The 25,741-nt window shown below is 58.8% G+C and overlaps 12 protein-coding genes across 12 annotated transcripts; 6 read left to right on the top strand and 6 right to left on the bottom strand.

Annotated features, from left to right (window-relative positions):
• Positions 1 to 207: 207 nt before the first annotated feature.
• MTR4 (ATP-dependent RNA helicase mtr4) lies at positions 208 to 3,546 on the bottom strand (the record flags this gene model as incomplete). The annotated part of the gene is made up of 3 exons (XM_028615865.1): positions 208 to 2,808; positions 2,862 to 3,104; positions 3,169 to 3,546. 3 exons carry the CDS (start codon positions 3,544 to 3,546, stop codon positions 208 to 210), a joined length of 3,222 nt encoding a protein of 1,073 aa, XP_028479722.1.
• Positions 3,547 to 4,100: 554 nt separating this feature from the next.
• EHS24_000021 (uncharacterized protein) lies at positions 4,101 to 4,382 on the bottom strand (the record flags this gene model as incomplete). The annotated part of the gene is made up of 2 exons (XM_028615864.1): positions 4,101 to 4,300; positions 4,358 to 4,382. The coding sequence occupies 2 exons, from the start codon at positions 4,380 to 4,382 to the stop codon at positions 4,101 to 4,103; spliced, it is 225 nt and encodes a 74-aa protein (XP_028479721.1).
• Positions 4,383 to 4,730: 348 nt separating this feature from the next.
• On the bottom strand, positions 4,731 to 5,541 carry EHS24_000020 (uncharacterized protein; the record flags this gene model as incomplete). Its single annotated transcript, XM_028615863.1, has 2 exons — positions 4,731 to 4,975; positions 5,025 to 5,541. 2 exons carry the CDS (start codon positions 5,539 to 5,541, stop codon positions 4,731 to 4,733), a joined length of 762 nt encoding a protein of 253 aa, XP_028479720.1.
• A 763-nt stretch (positions 5,542 to 6,304) lies between these two features.
• Positions 6,305 to 8,210, top strand: EHS24_000019 (uncharacterized protein; the record flags this gene model as incomplete). The annotated part of the gene is made up of 5 exons (XM_028615862.1): positions 6,305 to 6,486; positions 6,578 to 6,652; positions 6,714 to 6,875; positions 6,977 to 7,513; positions 7,562 to 8,210. The coding sequence occupies 5 exons, from the start codon at positions 6,305 to 6,307 to the stop codon at positions 8,208 to 8,210; spliced, it is 1,605 nt and encodes a 534-aa protein (XP_028479719.1).
• A 183-nt stretch (positions 8,211 to 8,393) lies between these two features.
• On the bottom strand, positions 8,394 to 9,631 carry EHS24_000018 (uncharacterized protein; the record flags this gene model as incomplete). The annotated part of the gene is made up of 5 exons (XM_028615861.1): positions 8,394 to 8,650; positions 8,706 to 8,765; positions 8,830 to 9,054; positions 9,153 to 9,258; positions 9,329 to 9,631. The coding sequence occupies 5 exons, from the start codon at positions 9,629 to 9,631 to the stop codon at positions 8,394 to 8,396; spliced, it is 951 nt and encodes a 316-aa protein (XP_028479718.1).
• A 298-nt stretch (positions 9,632 to 9,929) lies between these two features.
• EHS24_000017 (uncharacterized protein) lies at positions 9,930 to 12,653 on the top strand (the record flags this gene model as incomplete). The annotated part of the gene is made up of 1 exon (XM_028615860.1): positions 9,930 to 12,653. One exon carries the CDS (start codon positions 9,930 to 9,932, stop codon positions 12,651 to 12,653), a length of 2,724 nt encoding a protein of 907 aa, XP_028479717.1.
• Positions 12,654 to 13,030: 377 nt separating this feature from the next.
• On the bottom strand, positions 13,031 to 13,690 carry APT1 (adenine phosphoribosyltransferase; the record flags this gene model as incomplete). Its single annotated transcript, XM_028615859.1, has 3 exons — positions 13,031 to 13,193; positions 13,252 to 13,568; positions 13,631 to 13,690. The coding sequence occupies 3 exons, from the start codon at positions 13,688 to 13,690 to the stop codon at positions 13,031 to 13,033; spliced, it is 540 nt and encodes a 179-aa protein (XP_028479716.1).
• A 1,040-nt stretch (positions 13,691 to 14,730) lies between these two features.
• Positions 14,731 to 16,689, top strand: EHS24_000015 (uncharacterized protein; the record flags this gene model as incomplete). Its single annotated transcript, XM_028615858.1, has 7 exons — positions 14,731 to 14,797; positions 14,835 to 14,974; positions 15,013 to 15,292; positions 15,329 to 15,537; positions 15,578 to 16,051; positions 16,089 to 16,211; positions 16,264 to 16,689. 7 exons carry the CDS (start codon positions 14,731 to 14,733, stop codon positions 16,687 to 16,689), a joined length of 1,719 nt encoding a protein of 572 aa, XP_028479715.1.
• A 467-nt stretch (positions 16,690 to 17,156) lies between these two features.
• Positions 17,157 to 18,904, top strand: FUR1 (UPRTase; the record flags this gene model as incomplete). The annotated part of the gene is made up of 14 exons (XM_028615857.1): positions 17,157 to 17,266; positions 17,436 to 17,450; positions 17,487 to 17,524; positions 17,756 to 17,863; positions 17,914 to 17,921; positions 17,981 to 18,017; positions 18,056 to 18,069; positions 18,129 to 18,143; positions 18,211 to 18,240; positions 18,287 to 18,347; positions 18,387 to 18,469; positions 18,507 to 18,563; positions 18,756 to 18,829; positions 18,892 to 18,904. The coding sequence occupies 14 exons, from the start codon at positions 17,157 to 17,159 to the stop codon at positions 18,902 to 18,904; spliced, it is 663 nt and encodes a 220-aa protein (XP_028479714.1).
• A 1,145-nt stretch (positions 18,905 to 20,049) lies between these two features.
• EHS24_000013 (uncharacterized protein) lies at positions 20,050 to 20,842 on the top strand (the record flags this gene model as incomplete). The annotated part of the gene is made up of 4 exons (XM_028615856.1): positions 20,050 to 20,137; positions 20,195 to 20,361; positions 20,429 to 20,713; positions 20,768 to 20,842. 4 exons carry the CDS (start codon positions 20,050 to 20,052, stop codon positions 20,840 to 20,842), a joined length of 615 nt encoding a protein of 204 aa, XP_028479713.1.
• A 642-nt stretch (positions 20,843 to 21,484) lies between these two features.
• EHS24_000012 (uncharacterized protein) lies at positions 21,485 to 22,609 on the bottom strand (the record flags this gene model as incomplete). The annotated part of the gene is made up of 5 exons (XM_028615855.1): positions 21,485 to 22,141; positions 22,195 to 22,251; positions 22,292 to 22,339; positions 22,379 to 22,413; positions 22,483 to 22,609. The coding sequence occupies 5 exons, from the start codon at positions 22,607 to 22,609 to the stop codon at positions 21,485 to 21,487; spliced, it is 924 nt and encodes a 307-aa protein (XP_028479712.1).
• A 1,455-nt stretch (positions 22,610 to 24,064) lies between these two features.
• On the top strand, positions 24,065 to 25,365 carry EHS24_000011 (uncharacterized protein; the record flags this gene model as incomplete). Its single annotated transcript, XM_028615854.1, has 6 exons — positions 24,065 to 24,250; positions 24,309 to 24,381; positions 24,445 to 24,611; positions 24,767 to 24,966; positions 25,024 to 25,112; positions 25,241 to 25,365. The coding sequence occupies 6 exons, from the start codon at positions 24,065 to 24,067 to the stop codon at positions 25,363 to 25,365; spliced, it is 840 nt and encodes a 279-aa protein (XP_028479711.1).
• Between the last annotated feature and the right edge of the window lie 376 nt (positions 25,366 to 25,741).

The following is a 25,741-nucleotide window of genomic DNA, read 5'->3' as shown; positions in this document are numbered from 1 at the left end:
ACAGCCACAAAGATCTCGCGCCACCACCGCGGCGCCACACTCCCCCGCCTGAATTCTTTCCTTTCAGCGAAACATGAACATGCGGTTGCATAATGTACAAGTCTATTGAGCCATTGAAACCTAGTGTGCGGCCGAGTAACACCCTTTCTCTGAGTTGCGCCTGATCCGGAGACGATCTTCCCCTCTCTACCCAAGAGATATCCCGGATTACAGGTACAGACTGGGGTTGAACATGACGGTACCGGGACGCTCGAGGAGTTCGAGCGCCTTGCCAAACTTCTCCTCCAGGTCGGTGTTGCCAATGACCTTGGCGGCCTGGCCCATCTGGCGGAGGAGCTCCTGCAGACGACGGAAGGTACGAATGGTGGAGCCCTCAAACAGGTCTGTCAACTTGGAGATTTCGGCAAACGAGGCACCCTTGCACCAGGCGAGGACGAGGGGGATGAGTTCGACACGGAAGCTCTGGACAAACTCGTCCTCGACGACGGCGATCTTGCTCTCGTTCGAGACCTTTGCGATACGGCGCGCAGCCTCCTGCAGCGAGCGGAGGGGACCGGCAAGGTCCTCGCTGATCTTGGCCTTGCCCTCGGACCTTTCCTGGAGGACGAAGCACGACAGCAGGGCGGCACACTGGTCGGGAGTGAGGGGGTTGAAGACACCACCGAACATGAGCTCGGTAATGAGGAGCTCGTCACCGGTGGAGATCTCACACGCCACACGGCCCTTCATCTCGACGACGTCGTCGGCGGTCACAAAGCCGAGACGGCGGAGCACACGCTTGCGGCCGTGCAGCTCCTCGAGCTGGAGGACATCGTGAACCGAGGCAATACGCTTCTTGAGGGAGCGGACATTCTCAATCGCCTTGACCTTGCGGTCGTACTCGTCAAACTTGGCGGGCAGGTCCTCGGACGATGTGATGGGCAGAGTCTGGATCTTGGCTTCCAAGATGGAAATCTTCTTGACGAGCTTCTTGAACGAGTCGTCCTTGATACCCATGTTCTGGACGGGGTCGAGGAGGGTGATGCCCTTAGGGAAGCGCTTCTTGACCTCGGACACGGCCTTGAAGGCAGTGTTCTTCTCCGACTGGGAGCGGAGGTCCTTGGGCAGGTGGAGACGGAGGTGGGCAACGGACTGGACAGTCGAGAGCAAGACACCAATGATGGCAACCTCGCCATTGTCGCCGGGACCAGGGGGCATGATACCGGCAGACGAGCGGTCACGAGGCACCTGGGATCCCGAGGCGACCTTGACCAGGACATCGACAACGTAACCCTTCTGAGGGGGGTCGTTCTCGGTGACGAGGGGAGGCTTGCCCCTCTGGTTCTGGACCTTGTTGTAGGCAACAACGACAGCCCATCCAAAGTCGCGGTCACCGTCACGGACCTCGACCATGCGGCCGGGCTGGAGGAACGGAAGGACATAGGTGGGGTGGGTGATGACCGACTTGAAGTCAGACTCGAGCTGCTGGAGCTGGTCACGGAGCTCGTAGTACTCGGCAATGTCGTCCTCACCCTCGATGGTGATAGAGTCGCGCTCCACCTCGGCGGCCTTCAGCTGCTTCTCAAGAACGGGAACGCTGAGCGCGTTCTGGAACTGGTAGAAGCAGCGCTCGAGCATGTACTCGGGGGAGATACCCTCAACGCGCATGAGGTTGATGATCATGTTGTAGCCGAGGTGGAAGGCCGAGTCGAGGCGGTCGGCCTGGCCCTTGACCATGCCCTTGGCCGCGTCGGGCTCAATCTTCTCGTCGCACATCATGATGACGATACCACGCGCGTCGAGACCACGACGACCGGCACGACCCGACATCTGGATGTACTCGCCACCAGAGAGGTTACGGAAGTCCTTGCCGTCAAACTTGCGGACCGAGGTGAAGACGACAGTCTTGGCAGGCATGTTAAGACCGATGGAGAAGGTCTCGGTGGCGAAGAGAGCCTTGATGAGACCCTCCTGGAAGAGAATCTCAATAACCTCCTTGAGGATGGGAAGGAGACCACCGTGATGGATTCCGATACCGCGCTTGAGGAGGGGCAAGAGATGCTCAATCTGGGGGAGCTTGCGGTCCTCCTCGGACAGAGCGCCGATAGCGCTCTCAAACACCTGCTGGACGGTGGCGGCCTCGTCCTCGGTGTTGAAGTCGAGCTTGGACATTTGCATGGCCAGGTTCTCACACTCGCGCTTCGAAAAGGCGAAGATGATGACGGGGTTGAGGTTGCGGTTCATGATGAGCTTGACAATCTTGTAAATGTCGGAAACGCCGCCCTTCATCGCGCCACCCTTGCGGGTCTTGCCGCCCTTGCGGCCCTTGCCAGCGTCGGCAGAACCAGAGTCTTCGCCCTGGCCAGCAGCGAGCGCGGCCATGGCCTTTTGGAAGTTGTCCTCGCGGAAGTTGGCGCGCTCGTCGACGACGAGGTAGATCCCTTCGGAGCCGGCGGGGAAGAGGTAGTGCTGTAGCGGTGTGGGACGGAAATCGGTATACACGACGTGACACGGTTGTTCGTGCGTCTGACAGATCCATTCGGCAAACTCCATAGAGTTGGGGATGGTGGCCGAGAGGAAGACGTAGCGGACCTTGTGAGGGAGCAAGATGATGGTCTCTTCCCACACGACACCACGCTCCTTGTCACGCATGTAGTGGACCTCGTCGAAAATGACCCAGGCAACCTCGCGCATGACCTCGGAACCGCGGTACAGCATCGAACGCAGAATCTCAGTGGTCATGACCAGACACGACGCGGTAGGGTTGATGGTGACATCACCCGTCATAAGACCGACGTCCGAAAAAGTCTCGAGGAACTCGCGGTACTTCTGGTTCGAGAGCGCCTGACGGTTAGCGCCTGGTAACAGAACCTTCAACCTACCTTGATGGGGGAGGTGTACACGACACGCTTGCCCTCTTTCAGACAGGTGGCGATAGCGTACTCGGCAATAACGGTCTTACCGGCCGAAGTGTGCGCAGAGACGAGAACACTCTCGTTACGCTCAATACATGAGGTCGAGACGTGCTGGAAAGGGTCGAGCTCGAACTTGTATTCCCTCGCGGGAGGGTCGTTGCGCTTGTGCTGCGCGATGGGGATGTAAGGATAATTGGGGGGAACAGCGACCTAGGGCAAGTGTCAGTTCAGTGTATATTCTTCCCATCACCAGTGTCGTTGAACAGCTACTCACCTGGTGGCGAACCTGGTGAACCAGCTTCATCTTGCCCTCCTCAACAGCATCGCCGCCGAGACCCTTGCTGGCCTCGACCTCGCGCTCGGCCTCGAGCTCATACTCGTCAGCCCTCACGGGAGCAGCACCAGGGATGTGAGCGTCGGTAGCCTCCTCGACCTCGCCATCGGCTGTAGGAGCCTTCTCGAGCGCGGCATCGAGCGCGGCCATGGGGTCAACGGAAGACTCTTTGGAGACCTCGGCATCGTCATCGTCGATCCTGGGTGCCTTGCGGTCACGCTTGGACGCGGAAGCACCGCTCTCGGCGGCGCGCTTCTTGTTGTTCTTCTTCTTCGACTTTGGGGTCGAAGGCCCTGCCACGGATGAAGGGTCGGGCATGGTGTTTTTGAGTGTTGTTGGCTGGGTGAAATGCAGCTGTTGAGGGCCTTGTGGCCGTGCGTGAGGGACAGCCAAAAACATCAGAAGTGGAGGGAAGGAGCGGAAGTATTTCTGTCGCGTGGTTGATAGGAGGAATGCTGAAAAATAAGGCAATAATATTCAGCACCGTGCTGTGGTGGTCGTCATGTTGAGACCTGGGACAGCTTGCAGGCAGCTCGAGAGGCAGGTGCAACATGCAGCTCAAGCGATGACACGGTCAAACAGGGTATGAACGTATGAACCGCTCTAAAGCTCTAAAGGGACATGCATTGGTAGATACACGACACGATTGTTAATCCGCGGGGAATCGCAGATGGGCAACCAGCTGCCACACCGGGTTGCTGACACGCGACCACGGAGCTGCCACCTGGCAGCTAAGCGCATGAGCGAAGCGACGAGAGAGCCTTGCCCAAGTAGGCTCAAGTGTCGAACAGCAGGGCTCTCGCGTGGTCCCAAGAGTTTCCGAGCAATGTCAACCTCAAGTGACGACGCGCAGACCAAAGCCGTGCGTCCAGCTACTGTTCAAACTGCTTCATCTTGCGCTTGACGACAGAGAGAAGAGGACACGAGTCGCTCTTGGTCTCGGCTTCAGACTTGCCCTGGGCAGCGCCGCGCTTGTACATTGCGTCGCAGCATGCGTACAGGGCACGAACACGGTCCTGGCACTTGGCGTCGTTGTAGTTGTTGCGGGTGAGGCAGTCCTGGATCGCGCAGGCTGACCGTGTCAGCGACACAGCAAGGGAAGAATAAACTGTTACAGGTGCACACCCACCTTCGGCCTGGCACTCGTGACCCATCGCTGTGGTGAAGAAGGAAGATGATGATGGTGTACGAGTCCGCGATATGTTCGTCAACAATTCGCCAACATGGAGGAGATCGGCGAACTGCGTCATAGGCACCACCTTCCACGCCAAATGCCACGAATAAACACTGAACACTGCAACCATCCTCCACATAGAATGCAGCAACAATGTACATGGCTGTGCATATGGCGGTGACGTTGGATCTAGTGACATGCAGACGTGGTGGGAACGTGGGGTGGGGGTATGGTACAATGCACGGTATCTTCTCTCCTCTTGCGTCCTCGCGGGGCGGCGCCAACGGCGTACTGACTTGTGAATGGTTGTTGCTGGTATCGTTCACGCTCACATGGCCGCGCCAAACCCGTTCTCGAGCGCCGTCTGGCGTAACCCGATGAGAGGATCAAGTCGCCGTCCAGCCTCACGGCCGATCCAGTTGTGTCCAAGAACGCGGATGGGGTGGTTCTCGGGGTTGGGCGTCATACCAGGTGCGAGAGGGACGGTTCGGTCACTGGGGTGGAACTTCCAGTCAGTGGCCGTGAGGTGATGGTTGAGCAACTTTCGGAAGTCGTCGATATGCAAATCAGGCGCTACACCGTCAGCCTGTGAGTCGGAGGGTCCAGGTAGGGGGCTGCTCACCATCTCGTTCTCGACCGATTGCTGGTCCCCAGCGGAGTGCGCGAGCCTCCGCCTCGCTCATCTCCAACGTGCCCGCAAGCTCGTCTAGTCTCTCTGCCCACGCTTCGGGGTCGTCATCGGGATCGAAAGCGGCCGAGCTCGCATCGGACTCGAGGTAGGTGTTGTCTGCTTGCTCCTCGCCTTCTCCTTCGTGGCCGTGTTCGTATCCGGCCATGCCGTCGAGTTCGTCCTCGGCGTCACGCTCGTCCTGGTCGTCGTCGTCCTCGTCCATAATATCCCCGCCTTCCTCCATCAGCTCCTCGTCGCCAATCTCGTAGCTTGCTGCTGCTGCATATGACTGGTCAAAGCTGCCATAGTCGTCAAACTCGGAGGACGGATGGTGGCTCGTTGGGTCCGAGGGGAGGCCGAACATTTGACGCGCGCGCATGCGTGACTGGGCCTGCATATGTGCACGGGGGTCATGGGACGCCGAGGAGGCGCGCGGTGGTGCAAAGAACGAGTCGTCGCGTTCGCTCATGATGGAGGGGGTTTCTGTTGTGGACGTGCGAATGATTGTTGACACTTGCGTCGCACGGGAAAGGGGGTGGCGAGGGTGTTGCACGGAAGCAGAATTGCCGCATCGGGCAAGTTATAGGCCCGCGCACAGCCGGGCGCGGCCAGGCGGTGGAGAGATGAATCCCGGAGCAAGAAAGGACGAAGGCGCATCATAGTTCTGTGTCTCATCCCAACGAGTGTCATTTCAACACTCCCCCCCTTCCTCCCTCTCTCGCTACATCGCTCTCCCACACACACCACAGCATGATCGTTAGCAATACCCTCTAGAGGGTAGCCACAGTACAACGAATCGCCAGCAATCAAACCTCCCCCCACCCCACGCCACCTACGCCATCTTATCACCCTATCACCTCCCCCCCCTGCCCCGCCCACGTTCCTCCGAACCCCACACAGCGCCGCCGCCGCCTTCCTACCGCTTCTTACTCTTCTCTATCCACATCTCTTCATATACGCACGTCACCAGATAGTGCCTCGTACCATTCCGACACTGTAAACGCACCTCCAAGTCGACTGCTCTGTCCCCCACTTTCTCCCACTCCAACCCGATCGATCGACGCCCCTCCCCTTACGGCGACTGGAACACCGCTCCCCCAACGGCCCGACCGCTAGATAGCTTCTCTGCTTCTTCGCCGCCACCACCACCACCACCACGCGCACGCACTCGCTGCCTTTGATCTACTTGCCGAGTTCAGGTCACTTGAGATCCACTCAATCAAGCTAACAAGATGAAGTACCTCGACTACCCCGTGCTCAGTCAGCTCTCTGATGTGCTGTCATCCAACCCGGCCCCCGAATCCCGTGTCAACGCTCGCGTTGAAGCCTACTCGATCAAGCCTGTCGCCAAAGAGCGCAAGATGTTCAGAGAGATGGAGGAGGCCTATGTGAGCGGCCAAGAGGAGATGGAAGAGTGAGTCTGGAACTGTTGCCGCCAACAACGGGGCGGTGTGGTCCGCGTCAGGGCGGGGAGCGGTCGCTGACAGAAACCTTCTTCTCCCCAGAATGAGCTTCTCTCCCGAAATGAAAGAGGCCGGGCTCTCGTCGTGTTTCGGTCGCCTTGACGTCAAGGAGTCTCGGTACGTCGACAATATCGACTCATTCGCCATTCAAGGCGATTGCTGACCCCACACCCTATAGCAAAGTGCACTTTCTACTGGTGTCGACCCTGAACTCGGCCTTCGACGGCTATGACTTCTCGGCGCTCCGGCCAGACCATTTCACTCGCGAGATTTCCGTTCCACAAGTCCTCACGCATCTCTCAAGCAACCTCTTGTCTATCGATGCTGTCGATCTGTCACCGTGAGTGATCTGCGTGGAGACCCCAAGTAGGAAGATGGCCCTGACGACGCCTCCCTCCCATTACGGAAACGTATGGACGTGACCTACTCGCACCACTTCAGGATTTCGACTGTTCAGCCAGGCTCGCTCCCCAACAACTCGGGCTCGTCACCGACGATCCCACAGGCTGCCCTTGGCGGCCCCCTGAGCTCGTCTCCGACAAGTGCTGATGTTGGCAACCCAAGTCTTTACCGCATTCTTAACGACGTCGTTCCTCTCCAAGAGTGTGAAGTCTACTCTTGGTTCCCAGAGCCAGAGTATGACCCCCATGTCGACCCGGAGGAGAACGAGGAGGCCAGCGAGTACGAAGACGACGGCGAAGACGAGGGCATGGAGGACGACTCTATGGACATGGATATTGACATTGACGGTGAAGGCCCGTACACAAGCTGGGGCCAAGCTGGGATCGACCTCGAAATGGACGGTGTCCCGTCATCTCCCGGTGTGAGATCTAGGGCTTCCTTCTCCTCTTCCTCTTCTCGCATGGATGACTTTGACCTCGCCATGGCAAGTCCCCGCCTCGGTGCAGTGGACGAGTATAGCTCTGGCAGACGTGTCGGCGGTCTCCTGTGGAGTGCCAACTACTTCTTCTACAGCAAGTGAGTTGCAATAATGCTCGCGCAAGCAGGTCACTAACTATGGGAAAGACGGCAGAAGCGAGTGCTCTTCATTACAACATGGTGCCGCAAGCGGCCGTCTCACGAGTCTGCTACTCCTGTGGACCAAACGGACACTGGCAGCCTTCCTCTGCCCGTCTCATCCTCGTTTACACCTCCCACGTCGACCTTCCATGGCTTCACCACGCTCGGGGGAAAGGCTGCACGCCCACCACGTGTCAACCACCACAACATCAGCAACGCGCGGCCAAACCACCGCCGCAGCAAGCTCACATCAAAGCTGACCAGTGGCAAGAGCCTGACCTCGTCTACAATCCCCATCCGTGGACTGGCCACGTCAGGACCAGTGGCGGCATCTCGTCTGGCCTCGTCTGCCCCGGCATCTACATTCTCCCAACTCGCAAGCCCAGCGTCAATGGCCCGTATGAGTGGCAGCGGCGTCCGCCCTCGGCAAACCACCGCCCGCATGCTCATCAACGCCGCTGCCGCCTCGCAGCGGCCAGGCGGTATTGGCGCCTCTCGCCCTCAGTCCGTCGCTGCTGAGGACCCATCTCGAGTGCGCAAGGAGCGCAGCGGTAGCCTGACGCCTGGTCCTTCACACGCATTCGGTATCGTCGACACTGTGGTGGGCTCGAATGTGGTTGGCGACGCTTCCAAGGGCAAGCGGGTCAAGGTGTAAGGCTTCAGTGTGGCATCATCTCCGTCTCATATCGAATAGGGTTTGTACGATCTGTGTGTGTAGCACAAGGCGCGTCTGTTCATGAAATCCGATACATGTGCTGGCGGCAGGTATACGGGGTGAATGGTTTTAAGGAGTGTCTGTTCTGGTTTTGTTTGGTTTGGTTTACATGACTTAGAGCAACTAATGGTTGCCATTGAGCAGGCCCTGCCTCTCCTCCTCGGTTCCGCGCTCACGCTGTCCCCAGCACACGAGGTAGCGGAGTCCATTGGCACACTTGCGGAGAAGAGCGTCGCGGGCGCGATACATTGCTGGCGCGCGCGAGTCGAGGCGGTCCGTACGGATACGCTGGCGACTATCAATGAGGGTCGTGAGGGCGAAGAAGAGGGATGCGAGGGTACACAGTGCGGACGATGCCGAGATCATGAACATGATGATCACTGTGGTGCTGGTGAGCCAAGGGTGCCGTTCGATACCACTAGCTGGGACACGTACTCTGGAGCCTTGCGGCTTGCTCGACCGACTTGCCACCAACAATCGCACCGGTCATCATGCCTGATACCCAAGTTAGCTCCATTCTGCACAGCCTCCGCCTCAACCGGGTCAGGAATGAACGCACCAGGGATGGAGATGAGACCAATAATGCTCATCTGGTTTACAGTCGGCAAGAGGGCGAGCTTGAGCGCCTCGACCGCAATGGGCTGGCATGCCTCGAAACGACTGGCGCCCATTGCGAGGTATGTCTCGACGCGGTCGCGGTTCTCTGCAAATTCCTTTTGGACAGTGTTCATGCCTACACCAATGGCGGAGATGGCATTACCCAGCAGCATACCCAGGATAGGGACTGCCAATTTAGCATACGTGCAGGGTATAAGGGTTGCGGGCTGGGGTTGTGTGGGGGGAAGCCTCCAAACACAACACACCACCATGAAAAAGACTTACTGTACTGGTCTGGCTGCCAGAAGGGGTGCTGGGCCATGGCATACTTGGATCCCAGGACGGAAATGGGGATGGCGCCGCAGATCATGGACAGAAGAATGCAAGGGAACTGTTGAGAGCAATGGTGAGCAAACGCTCGGTTGCGGGCCGCCAGGAATAGAACACTACGCGACACCCACCATGTTGGTGAAGCGCCTCTTGGCCTTGTTAAAGGTCGCCTCGATGGCACCGAGGACGTTGAGGAGAAGGGCGATACCGGCCACGGCAAAGATGTTTTGACTAGCAAACACTTTGCCGAGGATCAGGCTCATAATGGAAAGCTGGAGGACGCATCGGAGGGCAGCGACGATGAGGCTGCGGCCGATTCCCAGGCCGAGGACGCCAGAGAGGACCGAATCGAATACAATGAAGAGGAAGCCGAGACCGACATTGGACCACGTCAGCTGTGCGCTGGTGTCCCCGGTATCGCCGTCGAAGAACATGTTGAAAGTGAGTTGTGAGAGTGAAAGAGAAAACGATGAGATGACAGGGATGGATCTCGGGGTCCACTTTTACGCCTATGACGCACCGCCCGTCATCTTGCGTCTTGGGTGCCCCCGTGTGTTTAGAATCCGCGCCGCCGTCTCGCCACAGACCGATAGTTAGTGGTTGCTCGTCGTTTGATCGCCTTTGCTTTCTTGCCATCCCGCGTCTTTTGCAGCGCCTCGTCGGTATCTAGGCAGCGGCCACTGCCCAGGCATATCTGCTCGCTACCCGACACACACACCACCCACTACGGCCATGCCGCCACCCGGCCCCACCGGACCGTCACCGCCCGTGGGAGGCGGGGCGGCGGGTTCGGTCCCATCACCATCATCCTTATTATCGGCGCCAGACTCAGCCAACGCGCGGGTACTGCTGCGCTCACTTGAAGACTTGCGCGATGCTCTGTCTGCGCGCGTCGACCAGCTCACAGTCGCTGTCGAGCGTCTTCGTGGACAGGCAAGCGAGTTAGACCGAGCAGTCTCGGCGGGCTCGCCCCTTACTCCAGGCTTCGGACGCCCAACAACGGTTGGAAGCTTCGACAACATTGGTCCCCTTTTACTCCCCCGTCCTTATGTCTCGGTCCCACCACGTCGACGGTCTGTTATCCCCCGAAGCAACGCTACTCCTGGACCTGACCGCACTCGCGATACGGGCCGTGAGACACTCTCCGCGCGCTTGTCGACTTGGCGCCAGCACATCAACTCTGCCGAACAACGCAGGCCTCCGACGACTACACCTCCACCGATTCCACCTGGCGATCAGTCTGGACCATCGCCTTCGTCTACGACCATGAGGGGTGGATTTGCACCCACCAACCTCGACGCGATTGCAAGACAGCCCAAGCCCGTCATAGTGCGGTCGCCGGCGGCCTCGGCGGAGCCCGACGAACAGACAACGCCCGTGGTTCGCACAGTTCCCGTGCCTCCTGAAGTGCCTGCGGTTGATGAGGCAGAGGCTCCTCCTCCCGACGACTCATCACCACCGCCAGACACACCTTCGTCGTCGCAGTTGGAGACGATCAACGTGCATGCAAACAGGACTTTTGGTTCAGACGAGGACCTTTACACTTCACCTCTCGACAATCCAGCTCGCGACGTGCCAGACGTTCCAGATGAAGAAGCGGCTCCACCGCCACCACGGCCAACTCATCGTCCCGACTCGTGGGCTCGAGCTGTCGCCGCTGGCATGACAACCAGGGGTCTGATGGTCCATGAACGGCAGGGGCTCTCGTTGATCAACAACAGAGTTCCAGCGGATAACCCAACAGCAGTTGAAGACCCAACCCCTGAACCATCTCCCCGTGATGCGCTCGACCGCGACATACACGCCCTCCAGCACCGTCTCGACGAAACCCAACGCGAGTGGTACAATGCTTGGGATCTCGAGCGCAGCAGTGCCATCATTCACAGCCGTGTTCCCAACCAGTATAGCACCGTCCGTGCCGATGCCATGCGTCGGCATGTGGAGAACTCGCATAGGCTCTGGACGCTAATGTCCCGCCGTGCCCAGCAGTACGGCCCGCCGGAACCATTGGATGCCAATGGGCAGCGCCGCCCCGTTGCCGCCATGCGTCATATCCTTCTCACGTCGCCCTCTTTCCTTCGTCCGCCTGGGTACTACCGTCCTCGACCCCCGCGTCGTGCCAATGCCCCAAGCCTCTTGGAGCCCCAGCCGTCGTCCCCAGCTGACGAATCTGCTGTCCAAGACATGGAGCGAGTCTGGATCCAGCGCATCCAACGCGAGCGGGCTGGTGACCCGCTGGAGCGCAGCCCCGACCAGTTTGAGTACGAGTACTATCGCGACTTTATCTACGATGACCGCCGTCGCCGTCATGCCGTACCAACGACAAGCCTCCCTCCCAACGCACCCGAGTCGTCCGCCTCTTCTAGCTCGGCGACGGACGACACTGAGGATTCGTGGCCCGCTCGTCGCCTGGAGCTGCTCGGTGGCCTTGTTCGCACCCAATCGCGTCCAGAAGTGGCCCCCACGTTACCTCCTGTCCACAGACCCACAAGACTTGAAACGCTTCTGGGGCGGGACGGGCCAGCCCCAGGATCGCTCCCATCGGCCCCACAGGAAGAGTACTGGGTGGCCCATCGCCGGCAGTTGCTCGAGTTCATCGAGCAGTCCCGTGGACGCGTGCACGAGATGGCCCGTGAGCTCAGTCCTCACGTCCTCGCCGAGGAGAGACCGGGCATGCGCCGCGTCCTCATGGGCATTGAGCGTATGCTCGCAACTCCCGACATGCCCCTCGACATGCGTACCCGTTTCGAACGTCTTGCTCAGCGCGAGCGCGACGTGTTGCGTGAGGTCGATGCGGCAGCGCGTGTGGAGAGTGCCCGTCCCGCTGTGGATCGCCAGCGTCCTGCCATGGTTCTTGAGCGTATTGAGCGGACACGTGCTCGAGTCCGTGAACTGTCGCGTCTGCATGACGACCTCGCCACCGTTCGCGCCGGCATCGGTCTCGGCCGCCCCATGAGCCGCCGTGCTTCGGACGCTGACACCGTCGTTCCATCCACGTTTACTGTTGGTGACCTCGAGTTTGACGTTGATATCCCACCGCTCTCGCCGATGACTCCTCCATCGCTGCTGCCAGAGTTCAGCGAGAGGCGTCTGCCACCTATTCCACCCCTGCCGGCCCGTCTTATGCAAGACAACGCTCCCGAGCGTGTCGACACGCCCACCGACGTTGCGGCTGAGAGATCTCCCGCTGCTCCCGACCTCGCAGAGCTGGAGCTACCTCCAACCCAACCCGCTTCTCCCTCTGTATCCGAGCCTCTGTCCTTGGAACCGTCCGTCGCCGAGTCTTCAACCTCGTCATCAGACTCTCACCGCGCCACCTCGTCTCACATTATCGAAGAAAGCAACGCCACGGCCACAAAGGAGACGGGCGAACTCGGTGCTGACAGCTGGCCTGTACCTCGCACAACGACTGCTCGCCGTCCTCCTCGTCCCTATGTTAGCCTCCTCGATCTCTAACGTTTATCGCGATACCCAATACCCAGCATCACCGCTACGATCGCCACCCGACTAACCCCCCTTATGCAAGTGACGCCACATCGAGGCCTATGACGCCATGAATCTTCCAACCGTTAGCCCCCTCATTTCGCAATCCCTGCCAATTTATGTTATTCCCCAACAACCCTTTGTTTGTGTAAACCATGTTCAAGTCTATAGTGTGTGTGTCCATGTGATGTCTAGTTTATCTACAGAATCCGCGCGAGACGTACAGATCTCCAGAACAGCTACGCATGTCCATGTGAGGGGGGTATGAGGATGACCAATATCCCTGAAAGGACAGAAATTATCCTGCACGGAAAAGAAACGTGCGTTTCATCACCAAGAAGGCGAGGCGTTTAGTCCTCAGCCTCGACGATCCAGTACGAGGGAGCGTCGAGCTTCTTGTCGCCGTTGAGGAAGGGGAGACCGACGACGAAGAGGTACTCGAGGGTCTTGCCGCCGGCCTGCTGGATAAGCTCGCCGGCACCGGCAGCCGAACCACCAGTGGCGATGAGGTCGCTGGAACGAGCGTCAGCCACACGTTTGCCATCTCTCACAGCCTTCCGGCTCAACTCACTCAACAACAATGACGGTCTGGCCGGGCTTGATGGCGTCCTTCTGCATCTCGAAGCGGTCGACACCGTACTCCTTCTTGTACTCGACGACGTTGCACGCGCCGGGGAGCTTGCCGGCCTTGCGGACGGGGACGAAGGCGGCACCGAGGCGCATGGCGATGATGGGGCCGAAGAGGAAGCCACGGGCGTCGAGGCCGACAATGACGTCGGGCTTGACACCGGCGTGGACGGTGGTGATGTGCGAGATGAGGTGGGTGATGAGGGTCTCGAAAGCGAGCGGGTCACGGAGGAGGGGGAAGATGTCGAGGAAGGTGATGCCCTGCCGAGTTTGCGTTAGACAGCTGTTCTAAAGTGGATTCTTTTGGCATCGTTCTTGCTCACCTCCTGAGGGAAGTTGGCGTGGACGCCGAGGGCGGACTTGAGGTAGGCAACGTCAGACATGGTGGATTGTACGATGTTGAAGTTTCACGGCCGTTCGCGTCGGCTTTCATCGTCTGTTGAGATTTTGAGCATGGTGCGCCTTATCATCGTATATGGGGGGTCTGTATAAAATGATATACTTAGCTGCCAAGGAATTGATTCCGGGTGATCGCTGGGTGCTTTTTTCTCGTGGTTCATCGTTTTTCGGTTACCGGTGAGGAGAGAGAGGAGAGAGAGGAGAGGGGGCTGCGCAAGGTCACATGGGCTCAGGGTTAAGGATCCTGAAGAGCAGGCCGAACGGAGTGGGCGGATGTAGAGGGCTGCGGGGGGTTAGATCACCAAGGACGAACCGGAACCGGACATCACACGTTGAAAGGGGTGCTGCCACCGCGCCACACAGTGATTTTACAACATTCACGTGAACATCTGGGGACCTATGCTTTCTCTTGGGTCGACGCTAATCTCGATTCTCCAGTCAGAAGCTTCTCAGCTTGAGAGTATGCTCAGCCGCAGATGAGTTAGATGTCGAGGTGAATGAGTGCTGGAGCACTCGAGCAGTGAAGTCGACTAGGTTAGTGGCATTGCTGAGCGGGGTTGTCTTGACGCCGCAGCTGATACACTGGAGCTGGAGGGGCCGGTCTTCTCGATGAACAGAGAGGTCAGGGAATACCCATATGGGGGGAGGGCAGTAGCTCGGTTGATGCTTGCTTTGCAAGGTACTACACTCGGCCACCTCGCAAATGTGGCGACTGAGGCATCCCAGTTGATTGCCGATGGCAACAGACTCGGTCTCTGGGACCAGACTGCTCCCAAGGGGCACTACAACTAAATATTGTAGAATCCTCATGACGCATATGCTCATACAGGACAGTCAGCAACGAACAAACGCTGCATCCAGTACAGAAGTGGCAGACGTGGTGGGATGTAAATGACTGCGCGGTATCGTTCATGTCCGTGCCTGACGACGCGCCACGTGTAGTCGCCACGGGTCGCGCCAAGTCGTTGTTCAGTGACGCGTTGCAACAAGCGTCCACCTTCCACTCCCATCACCTTGGACAACCATGGACGACGTCTCGCAGGTCACAAAGTCGCTAGGCGAGGTGGTCATTGACGCCTCTGAGAACGAGGGTGAGTAGCTGGCATGGTGGCATCTAGCTGATACAAGACCTGCCCAACCCCTCGGTGGTCCTCGAGAGCTTTACGGACACGCTCCTCAAGTCCCATGACCCGGTTGTGCGCGAGGCATTCCTGGAGTCCACCATCGATGTGCTCAAGCCTCGGGGTGACGCGCACGATGTTGGAAGGGTAAGCTGACCATTGACTATAGTGGAGCTAATGCCCAGCTCGCTGTGCTCAAAGACTCGGCGCTCACTTGCATCCCGGCCTTCCTTCCTCTCGTTGCCGCGCACACGGTGCAGGCCAGCGCAGTTCTCGACCTCATTGCGGAAAACGCCGATGCTCGTGAGGTGCTGCTGGCACTCAACCTCCAACTGGAGCACTTTGCGGAGCAGGCGGACCCTTACGCCGTCAGCGACGATGAGGATTCCGACGATGAGGACTCGTCCATCGACTGGGTCACTGCCTTCCCGCAGGTGGCCCGCATCTTGGAAATGTATGCTACTGGTGAGTAGTGTAGTCATAACCACAGGCTAATGACAGCCGTCTCGCGCCTGGGCACCCAGCGCAGCACCCCCACCATTCTGTCCATCCAGGACACCCTCACTCCCCTCCTCCAGTCGATTCCAAACACCGCGCCAACAATGATGGCACAGACCATGTCGCAATCACTCCTCCCGCGTACAGCGCGCCTCGTAGGCGCTGCTTGGGACTGGTCGCAGACCAAGTCGGATAAAGGTGGAGAGCAGAAGGTGGGTTGTGCTCGTCACGGCTCCTCACCTAACCCAGCAGGCCATGCTCACCGAACTTCTCCAAATGGCGGTCATGATCTTTGGTCCCTGTCTCGGTGCGGACCTGACCGCCCGCTGGTTCCTTGCGACGTACCCGCGCTATGCTGGTATGCACCCCGAGAACGAGGTCGGCTGGGAGGAGGGCCAGGAGGCGTTCGACATTGTGCTTGCCGAGGGCCTCAAGCTGGGCCTCGACCGCAGCGAGCTGTACGCTCGCGTGACGAACACGTCTAGCATCAAGCCGCACTCGTCCATCGCGTCGCTCATCATGCTCGCCGCTTCTATTCCGGCGCTCAAGGGGGAGAAGGAGGAGTACCCGTCCAAGTCGGTTATTGCCGACGCCATGCCTGTCCTCACTGTCTGCATGGGTGGCAGCGCCGTTGACGCCGCCACGGCACTGACTTTCGACCTCGTGCACGCGGCGCAACAGGGCAAGATTGAGCTCGAGTACGACCAGTCTACATTCTTCCTTGAGGTTGGTTCCCTGTATAGTTGCCAGGCTAACCATCCAGCTCGTCATGCCCCTCGTGCAGGTGGACTCTGACCCAACCACCCGTTTGGCCATGTCCAAGCTGCTCGGCTCGGTGATTGCTGCTACTCCTGGTGTCAAGGATCAACTCAACCTATTCCAGCAGGTCGGTTTCACGGAACGTCTCTGTTCCAGCTCCAGACAGCTAACATGCTCAGCTTCTCGAGCCACTCAACCCGTTCGATGGTATTCGTGTGCTAGCAATCTCGCTGCTTCGACAGCAAATGTCTGGACCGCCTCAACCCTCACCCCTGCTGTGCCCTCAAATGGTTGACCAACTTGGCCCAATTCTCTTCGAACTTCCCCCTGATGCCCTGGACAAGCCTACCGCGCATATCCTCATGAGCATGTGGCCAGCGTGGCTGACGGAGAGTGCCAACTTCTTGTACTTCCTCATCGAGCGCGATAGCCAAAACGCGTCTGGTATCAAGGACCCTGCTCGCCTGGCCAAGCTCCGCGGGTTCCTCGCTGTTGTCCAGGACAAGGCCAAGAAGTGGAGAGCAGACACGACCGAGCCGGACGCCGAGCTGGTGCTCAACCGCTTGGAAGATGCTGCTTCCCGCGCTCGCGCGGCCGCCGTGTGAAGTCACATCTCCCTCCCCTCTCATTCTTCATGTGCATGTCAATTTTAATACATAGAGCGGTCCACGACGAGTGCATAGTTGTTTGCGCCCTGCATCCTGCCGTCTGCATGTGCTTCCTGCACTGCCAAGACTTTCAGAGGATGCGTTGGTCGCATGGTCGTGGTCAGGGATGGATCAACTTTCAGCGTAATTTTCGCCACCAGGTGCGAGAGCGCGTGACCTCGACGGCATAATCCGGCCGGACGTTATCGAAGCAGATCCGTTCAGACCGGCCATACATCCACATTCATCTTCCTTCTCGCACCAACACATTTACACTCGCATCACGGTCCGTCACCCCCGCACCGCAGCATCCATCCCCGCACTGCATTGAACACGCATCAAGCGCCCCGTTCACTCCATCTCTGTCTTGCGCCCATCAACTCCTCGTCCCTTCTCCCCACACACCCCCGCACCAAATCTACACAATGGCCTCCACTTCCCAGAACCACCAGTACGGCGAGAACGTCATCGTCCTCCCCCCCACTGCCCAGCTCCAGGCTCTCCTCACTCTGATCCGTGACGAGAAGACCCACCGGTGAGTGCTCTGCCGTTTGTGCTATGCACTCTGGCGATTCGCGACGACGAGCTCGTCGAGCTGGTCATGGGGGCCAAAACGGGCGGCCCGAGATCAGGCAACGCCTTGCCGCATCACCATTATCTTACCCGCAACTTGCCCTCCGAGACAATGAACTGACAGTACACAGTGGTGACTTTGTCTTGTAAGCCAAGAGACGTGCTCACAGCTAAGACTATAGCTACTCGGACCGCATCATCCGTCTCCTTGTCGAGGAAGGTGGGTGTCTTGTTTTCGTGAAACCTTGCCACACCCGCACGTTCCTTCTGCAAGCTGGTCTCGAGTCTCCAACTGAGGATTGAGCCAGAGACTGCGGTACTACCTCAGCCTGCTCCTCGCATGGCCTCGAGACCCGATGCTGCAGCGGGCTACGTGACGGATGGGTTCAAGGCGACATGGCCCTACAACTTCACCTCGTGCCCAGGCCATTATCACAGTGCTAACTGCCAGGCCTCAACAACCTTCCCGTCGTGCCCAAGGAGGTTCGCACTCCTACTGGCGTCGACTTCAACGGTGTCTCGTTCGAGGGCCGTATCTGCGGTGTGTCGATCATGCGCGGTGAGTGGTATCAATTCAAAACGAACGAGGTATTGAGCTGACGGACAAAGCCGGCGAGGTGAGACTTGGCCTACTGCCACACCGAGAATGAGGACCCGTGAGACTGACTGCCCTCAGGCTATGGAGGCTGGTCTCCGTGACTGCTGCCGTTCTGGTGAGCCTATAGACATGACGCATTGACGCTGACGCCAGTTCGCATTGGCAAGGTGCGATAGAGTGAAATGCGTGAAATAATGGAGCTAACCGCGCGGGTCCCCCTTTCCAGATCCTTATCCAGCGCGTATGTCTGCTCTTCAACCTCGTCTCTTCTTCTCTTCACCCCTACTCTTACTCACTCGCATTTACAGGATGAGGAGACCACCCTCCCCAAGCTCTTCGTAAGTTGGCGCCATCGCAACAAGGGACACAACTGACAGTCACCAGTACGCCAAGCTGCCCGAGGACATTTCTGACCGTTTCGTTCTCCTCCTCGACCCCATGCTCGGTAAGCCCTTTGAGTACAGAAGCCTAGCTAACCTCTCAGCGACCGGTGGCTCGTGCCTCAAGGCGATTGAGGTCCTCCTCGAGCACGGTGTCAAGGAGGACAAGATCCTCTTCCTCAACCTCGTGGGTCGCCGGCTTTCGATGCCAACTAACCCACCAGATCGCGTCGCCCCTCGGTATCCAGGCCGTCAGCCAGCGCTTCCCCAAGATGAAGACCGTGAGTACATCCAACATCCAGTGCGGCAATGGACGCAGCAGCCTTCTGTGGCGTCACGACTGCGTACCTCTGCCGAATCTCCACCGCCACTGTCCTCATTAGTGCCACTGTTGCGATGACGAGCTGACACACTCTCTCTCTGTCTTTTTGTACCTACCCTGCACCCCATTGGCATTGTATCCCCACCCACAGATCACTGCCTGGGTCGACGCTGGTCTTGACGAGCACGCGTACATCACCCCTGGTCTCGGTGACTTTGGAGACCGGTATGTGTTCTCGCATGCGCCCCATGCCACCCGATACGAGTTCCTTGCTGACACCACTCCAGCTACTTCCTTTAAAATCAATAGCATTGGTAGCATATTCGCAATGTGATGTGTATCGAGAAGGGGAGGGAGCGTGCATGGATAGAGGATGGGGAGTGCGCGTACGGTGGTGGCGGAAGTGCCACGGTCGGCTTTTCCATGTATTGCCGCCCGGGGCGCCAGGGAAGGATGGAGTTTTCGACCGCTTGACTGCCCCTCAGCACCACCTTCTCCCACCAACCCCCCTCCAACCCCCACCCAAAAGGTGAGCCATCCAAGCTCCACACAGCACGCACAAGCAGGACAGCTCGCCGTACTCGACGGACCCCCGCCGCCGACGACTATGCGAGTGCCTGCTCGATTTTGCGCTGCCGCGTCGCTTTGCCACCCACGTACAAAATTGCTGACCACACTTTTCCCTGTCTCGTTACAACTCGTCTGTGCCTTCCAATCCTCGTCCAAACAGCAAGAAATCAACAATGTACGGCGCTCCCCGTTCCGGAAACTGCTTCAACTGCGGCCAGCGTGCGTAGAGGTGTAAAGGTGTGAGCGGTGGTGTGTTTTGTTTGCGTGTGTGCGTGTGTGTGTCATCCCGGTATGAGGGTGTCTTGCCGCTGGGCTTGAAGAGTATTTGGGTTTCGCTGGTCTTGATCAGTGTCATCCATCACCTACTCGATAGCTCCAGTGGCCGTGGCTCTCCTCATGCCAGGTGCTCTGTGTACGGGGGTGGGCGGCGAGCGAGCGCGAAGGCGTGGAGCGAGCTATTAGCCTCTCGTACATAGATCGCCTCCTCTTTTTTTCTACCATCCCTCCTGTGCGCGCTGCTGTGCTGTGTTCCCTCCCCACGACGTGTCCTCGTGCATTGCCCCGTGCTCTGTGCGCGGCACGTCTGTGGATGTGGGATCAGCACGAACGTGACAGGGGTGCTGTGTAATGCCACTCTGTGCGCCTGCCTTACTGCGAGAAGCTCGCTGCGTGCGAGTGCCCCAGCGCGTTTGAGCACCTTCCTTCTTGTGTCTTCCCTCCTTTGTCTTCTCTCTCTATCTCTCTCTCTCTCTCTCTTCCAACACATCCGCCATCCTCTCTCTGCGACAGCCAACCTCATCTCCTCCAGCCCGCACTCTTAAACGCACACACACGCGCAACAAACGCACACCCAACCCTCCACCTGCTTAACAACAATGTCCTGGTCCCAGACTAACAGTTCAGCCGGCCACATCGCCCAGGCCTGCCCCGACGCTGGCGTCCCCACCTGCTACTCGTGTGGCCGTGAGTGATGGCTTGTCTTCCTCTCCTCTTGTGTTCTCTCGCTGACTCACATCCAAGAGGCCGGTCACCTCTCGCGCGAGTGCCCCCAGCCCAAGCCTAAGGCCTGCTACACCTGCGGCCAGGAGGGCCACCTCTCGTCGGCCTGCCCCCAGGGCCCCGCTGCCGGCGGCTTCGGCGGCCCCACCGGTGGCGAGTGCTACCGCTGCGGCAAGCCCGGCCACATCGTGAGTTGCTTCCCAGCCCCTGCCGATCCCCCTCGGTCCTTTGTGTCCTTTGACTGACTCTCTCCAGGCCCGTCTCTGCCCCGAGTCTGGTGACGCTGCCGGCGGCGCTGCTGGCTTCGGCGCTGGCTTCGGCGGTGCCCCCGGCGGCTACGGCGGTGGCTTCGGCAACAAGTCGTGCTACACCTGCGGTGGTGTCGGCCACATCTCGCGCGACTGCCCCTCGGGCGGTGGTGGTGGTCGCCAGGGCGGCTTCGGCGGTGCCCCCGGTGGCTTTGGTGGCTCGCGCCGCTGCTACAACTGTGGCCAGGACGGCCACATCTCGCGCGAGTGCCCCCAGGAGCAGGGCCGTACTGTGAGTTTGACTCGACCTTGAGCGCTTTGACTTGCCCCTCCTAACCTCCTTCAGTGCTACCAGTGCGGTCAGGTCGGCCACATCTCTGCCAACTGCCCCGGCGCCGGCGGCGCTGCCCCCCAGGCTTAAGTCCTCGGTTCAGCACCAAACACCGACCAAAGGCCCCTTCATGTGACCTCCCCACCCCGACTCTCCCGACTCCTTTTTCCCAAGTTTCCGTTTCGACTCGTTCCCCGACCCCCCCGTTCCACGTCAACTCTTTCGACTGGACACAACCCCCACCCCTTCCCCCATCCAGACTGTGTTTCCTATCTCTAGTCGTTCCAGCGCCACGGCGCAAGACTTGTAAACCACCGGCGCACGTTTTTCGTTTCCCCTCTCTGGTAGTAGCAGAGCGGGTAGAGTAGCCAGGGCGCGATGAAAGAAGTGAAGCAGATGAGCAGTGGGAGTGGAGGTGGAGGCTGAAGTGCTGAAGACAGAGATCAGAAGTACAAGAATGTAAATTCTCATCCTCATTACATACTCTGTTGCTTTCAGCTTACTGCGCGCACTTGTCTCTCTCGCTTGTGGCTCGACTTTGGACGACATGGAACTTGTGCCTTTGGAGGGGGAGACAAGCAACAGTGTCACTTGTCTCGCCAGTGCCACCCCATCGGACGCTTGGCCATACCGTCATCCTAGCTTTGCCACATCTCGCTCGCACATTGCACATTACTTGTTCATCGGCTACGTCTCCCAGATGCACACTCTACATGCCTTCTACTCTCGTCTTTACTCGTCCGTGTCCATCTTCTCGTCCGCCTTGGGCTCCTCGTCGGCGTTGGCGTCACGCAGCGCCGTAAGAAAGTTGCGGAGGTTCCAGGTCTGGTCCTTGGGGAGGTGGATCCACGGCATCGTGCTCTCGGGGAGGGTGCCGGTACGCAGGGCCATCTCGAGGGAGCCCACGGCGTCGCGGAACTGGCTCGTGCCAACGACACGGAGGAGGGCCGCGGGCGTGTCCACCTCGCCGAGCTCCTTGGGCATGTGGTGCGCGAGCGCCGACGCCAGCGCAGGGTTGTCCTGCACCAGACGGCCGACCGTGTCGGGCGTGAGAATGTCCGTGAGCGACGCCTCCTCCTCCTCGGGGATGGGGAGGTGCTGGTCAGCCCACTTGAACAGGAGGTTGGCCATGTCCTGGTGGCGCGACTCGTCGCCGGCCTCGGCGGCGGCGGCAGACGACGAGCTGGCAACGGCGGCCTCGCGGGCGGGGGCCGACGAGGGGCCAGCAGCGGCCGAGGCGGTCGTCTCAGTTTCCGTCGCGGCGGAGCGCTGGGCGGCGGGGAGGTACGACTTGGGGATGGGCGCCGAGCCGACGGTGTACTCTGGGTTCTGGAGGAGGCCGTTGATGTCCACGGCTGAGCGAGCGTCGGCGTCGCCAAGAGTGCCGCGCTGGAGCCAGAACTGAGATGGTCAGTGGGTCGTCGACAAGGCACTAAACCCACAAAGTGAACCTGGTTCGACGAGTTGAACTTGAGCATGTACGAGCGGCCAGTGGGGTCCTGTTCGTCAGCTCGAGATGAGAGTGGTAGCTGTACTCACAGCCTTGACAGGCTCAAAGGTGGCCTCGGCGGGGAAGATCAAAAGTTCCTGTGATGTCAGTTACGAGCCTAACCAAACTAGACGCACATCCTCGGCAGTGTTGGTCTCCTTGTTGCGCCAGACTGGGTCGGTCAGCTCCTGCTTGCGGTAGCACTCCAGCTGAACCTTGTCCGTGCTGCTTCAAAACGCACCAAAGTTGACAATGCCCTGGTCGAGGCGGACCTCGATGATACCCTTCTCGGGCTGGGGGTCGACCCACTTGGCACCTTCGGTGCGGCGGAAGGAGCGGCCGGCGGGAATGGAAAGCGTGGACGACATGTTTGGTGGTGGTGGTGGTTTGTGTTGTAGCAAGGCTCGCGGCGAAGACGTCAGCGTGATCAATGGACGCGTTTCATTCATGCCCCCACATATTTGGTCCCGTCCATTTGAGATTCGCATAACGGGTCATTTATTTCTTGTGCCAATGTTGATACTGCGTTCTAATACTTAAGTGGCACAGCCGTAGTAGGGGGACTTGATGGCAAGTTGACTTTTGTTGCCGTGACCATTCATGTTGACGTTCACGCACTGAGTTGAGGCTCATTCATATATATTCATGTCACTGCAGTAATGTGCATTATGGCGACACTTGCGGTACTTACCTCGTATTAGACGCAGGCCCGCCTGCCAGACTTCGGCAATTGTCGAGGCGTTCCCAATAAGCACGACCATGACCGTCAACCGTCACCCTCGGCTTTTGGTGCTCAGCTGGATGGTCAAGCTCAACGGGCTGAAATTGATACGCATTCATGGCAACCCGTTGCACTGGGTTGCGCACAGCAGTGTGTTTTCTTCCACAGAATACCTGAGACATGCCAAACAAAATGGAGTGGAATGGAAAATCGACTTTGTCGAACTGTAGCCCGAGCCCCGTAGGTCGTGAGTCGTACAGACCCAACACCTTAAACGTGTGGTCTATGGCTCAGCTGTGAGTACTCTCCGATGGATAACTCGACTTGCTGGAGCGTCGGGATCGCGTACTCGAGTGCCCAACGCCACACTCTCGCTGACGTCCCCCTTGACCGTCTCCACACAGCAGTCAGGCATTGTCACCTCTAACCGAGAACAATGGAATCATATTCACTGCGCGTTAGCGATACTACCTTGTGGGAGGTGCTTATATCTGTACTGGTCTTGAGCAAGGACTGGATCAACATTTTGTCGCCGTTTTCTACATTTCATACGTGACGAGTCTGCGAGGCGCCACGGGTTCTTCGTAACCGGCGAATGATGAGAGTATAACAGAAGCAGCACACGATATGGGGTAGCTCTGCACCTAAACAGCGGCGTAGCAGTTGAATGCGGGAAAACCGAATGATACACCCACCCATCGTGACACCCCCCGGCAGAAGCATAGACTGAAGTCGGCTTGCGATTAGCATACCATTTGAAACCAGACGGTTATCCAGATCTCTTCATTAAGGAACCTTAATATCGGAGCTACGCGCGGGGCCAAAGGCACCACACCGCAGCCACCCTTCGGCCACCTTTGCCGAGGCCGTGCGTGGGGTTGCGTGGGGACACCAAAGATAGCTGCCGATTTCCCGTCTCGAGCACCTATGACGCCCAACGTTGGAAGAAAAACAAGCCTCCCGTTCGTCCAAGCCGTCGGCGCCGTCCCGCCGTATATATCTCATGCGGCGCACCGTCGAGCAAGCAGCTCTTCTGTGTATCCTCGTTTATTAAACCACACTTCACGACCCTCACATCAGCACCCACTGCCTGCGCCACACGATGTCGTTCATGCCTCTCGGACCATGCTGCCTCCAGGGCAACACGCTCAAGGGCGAGCCTCGCGGCGAGATGCAGATGGCCGGGACGGACGGCGTCCATGTCGACCGGTACGTTGCGCGTCCAGCGACAAACGTGGACCCCAAGGCGGCGTGTATCCTGTACTATGATGTCTTTGGCTTCAACATTGTAAGAACCGGCTTTACCCGTCTCCCCTGGTCGGTGCGTCTGTACTGACGGCTCAAAGGTCAACCCCAAGCTCCTTGCGGACCGCTATGCCGACAAGCTGGGCATTGACGTCTACGTCCCAGACTACATCCGTGAGTCCAGACTGTGTCCCGATAGCGCGAGCAACCCGGCGCTGATACACCACTCCCTCGCAGCTGGAGCTCCCCCTGCCGACACACTCAACTCTGCTGTGGAGATGTACCCGGGCGAACACGCCAAGCAGGGCATCATCGGCAACATCCTCGGCAAGCTGACCCTGTTCAAGATCATCCCATACCTCCCACGTATCTTGGACCGCGGGACCGGTCCGCTGGTCGACAAGGTGAGTGGGACATGACGAGGTTATGGGTTGCACCGTTTCCTTGCCGGCAGCGGCACCCGCTCCGGTCGTTGTGGGACGGGTGGCAACCTGTGTCCCGACGCGACTGTCCTCCCCCTCATACACGACATTGCCCCGCTGACAAACTGCAACTCCAGAACATTGCAGACCTCCAGGCGCAAGGTTACGAGCGCCTCGTCGCCCTCGGCTACTGCCGTGGGGGCAGCATGATCACGTACCTCCTCGAAAAGGGCGACCAGTCGCCCCTCGCGGCAGGCGCCATCTTCCACCCGGGATGGGAGCCCAAGCGCTGGCCGCTGTTCACCAAGCCCACATTCTGGCTGCTGCCCGAGCACGAGTGAGTGGCCAGGAGGCCCGAGCGCCAGGGGGCGTGCACCCAGCTGACGGCGACTAGCATGAACTACACGCCTACATCCGTCAAGCAGCTCGAGGAGGCGTTTGCGGCCAACCCCAACGCACCGTTCAAGCTCAAGATCTACTCTGGTACGTTTGGGTGTTTGGGTTATGCGTTTATGCTTGCCCCTCAAGGGGGGCCCAGTTCCGGCTCGACGCCCACCCATGCCAGTTCCCCGTTCCCGCAGAGCCCAAGCTAACCTCGTGTGTGTCCACAGACACGGTCCATGGCTTTGCTGCTCGTCCGTCGGAAAAGCACGCGCACACGCAGGAAATGTTCAACGAGGCGAATGACGACGCCGCGGCGTACCTCGCCCAGCAGCTCGGGTTCCAGTCTGCCTGAGAATGGCATGTGCAGGCCCGATTTTCCAGCGGAACGGCCAACGTTCTTTTTCTGTTTTCGTTGTTAGCATACATTATCTGTAGGTCATCTGCTGGTCGGTGATGTAAATAGATGTTTCCGGGAGTCGTGTAGGACAGTGTGGCAGTGTGAGGATGGGGCCAGAAGAGAATTGGAAACATAAAGTGGCGGTCAGTGGCGGTCAGTGGGTTAGTGGATCAGTGGCGGGCCAGGCCAAAAGGGTTACATTGCGCGGCAATGCATCATAATCGTATCAACGAGCACTGCTCTTGGTAAACGTAAAAGGGGCCAGTTTGAGGGGAGGGGTTCAGGCAATAGAAGAATGGCGGGCAAGACGAGCGTGCGGGTGCGACTCTTG

Source organism: Apiotrichum porosum, assembly GCF_003942205.1.
Source record: "Apiotrichum porosum strain DSM 27194 chromosome Unknown scaffold_1, whole genome shotgun sequence".
NCBI classification, from domain to species: Eukaryota; Fungi; Basidiomycota; class Tremellomycetes; order Trichosporonales; family Trichosporonaceae; genus Apiotrichum; species Apiotrichum porosum.
Note: the sequence above shows the minus strand (reverse complement) of the source record. Positions and strands in the feature narration are given on the sequence as shown.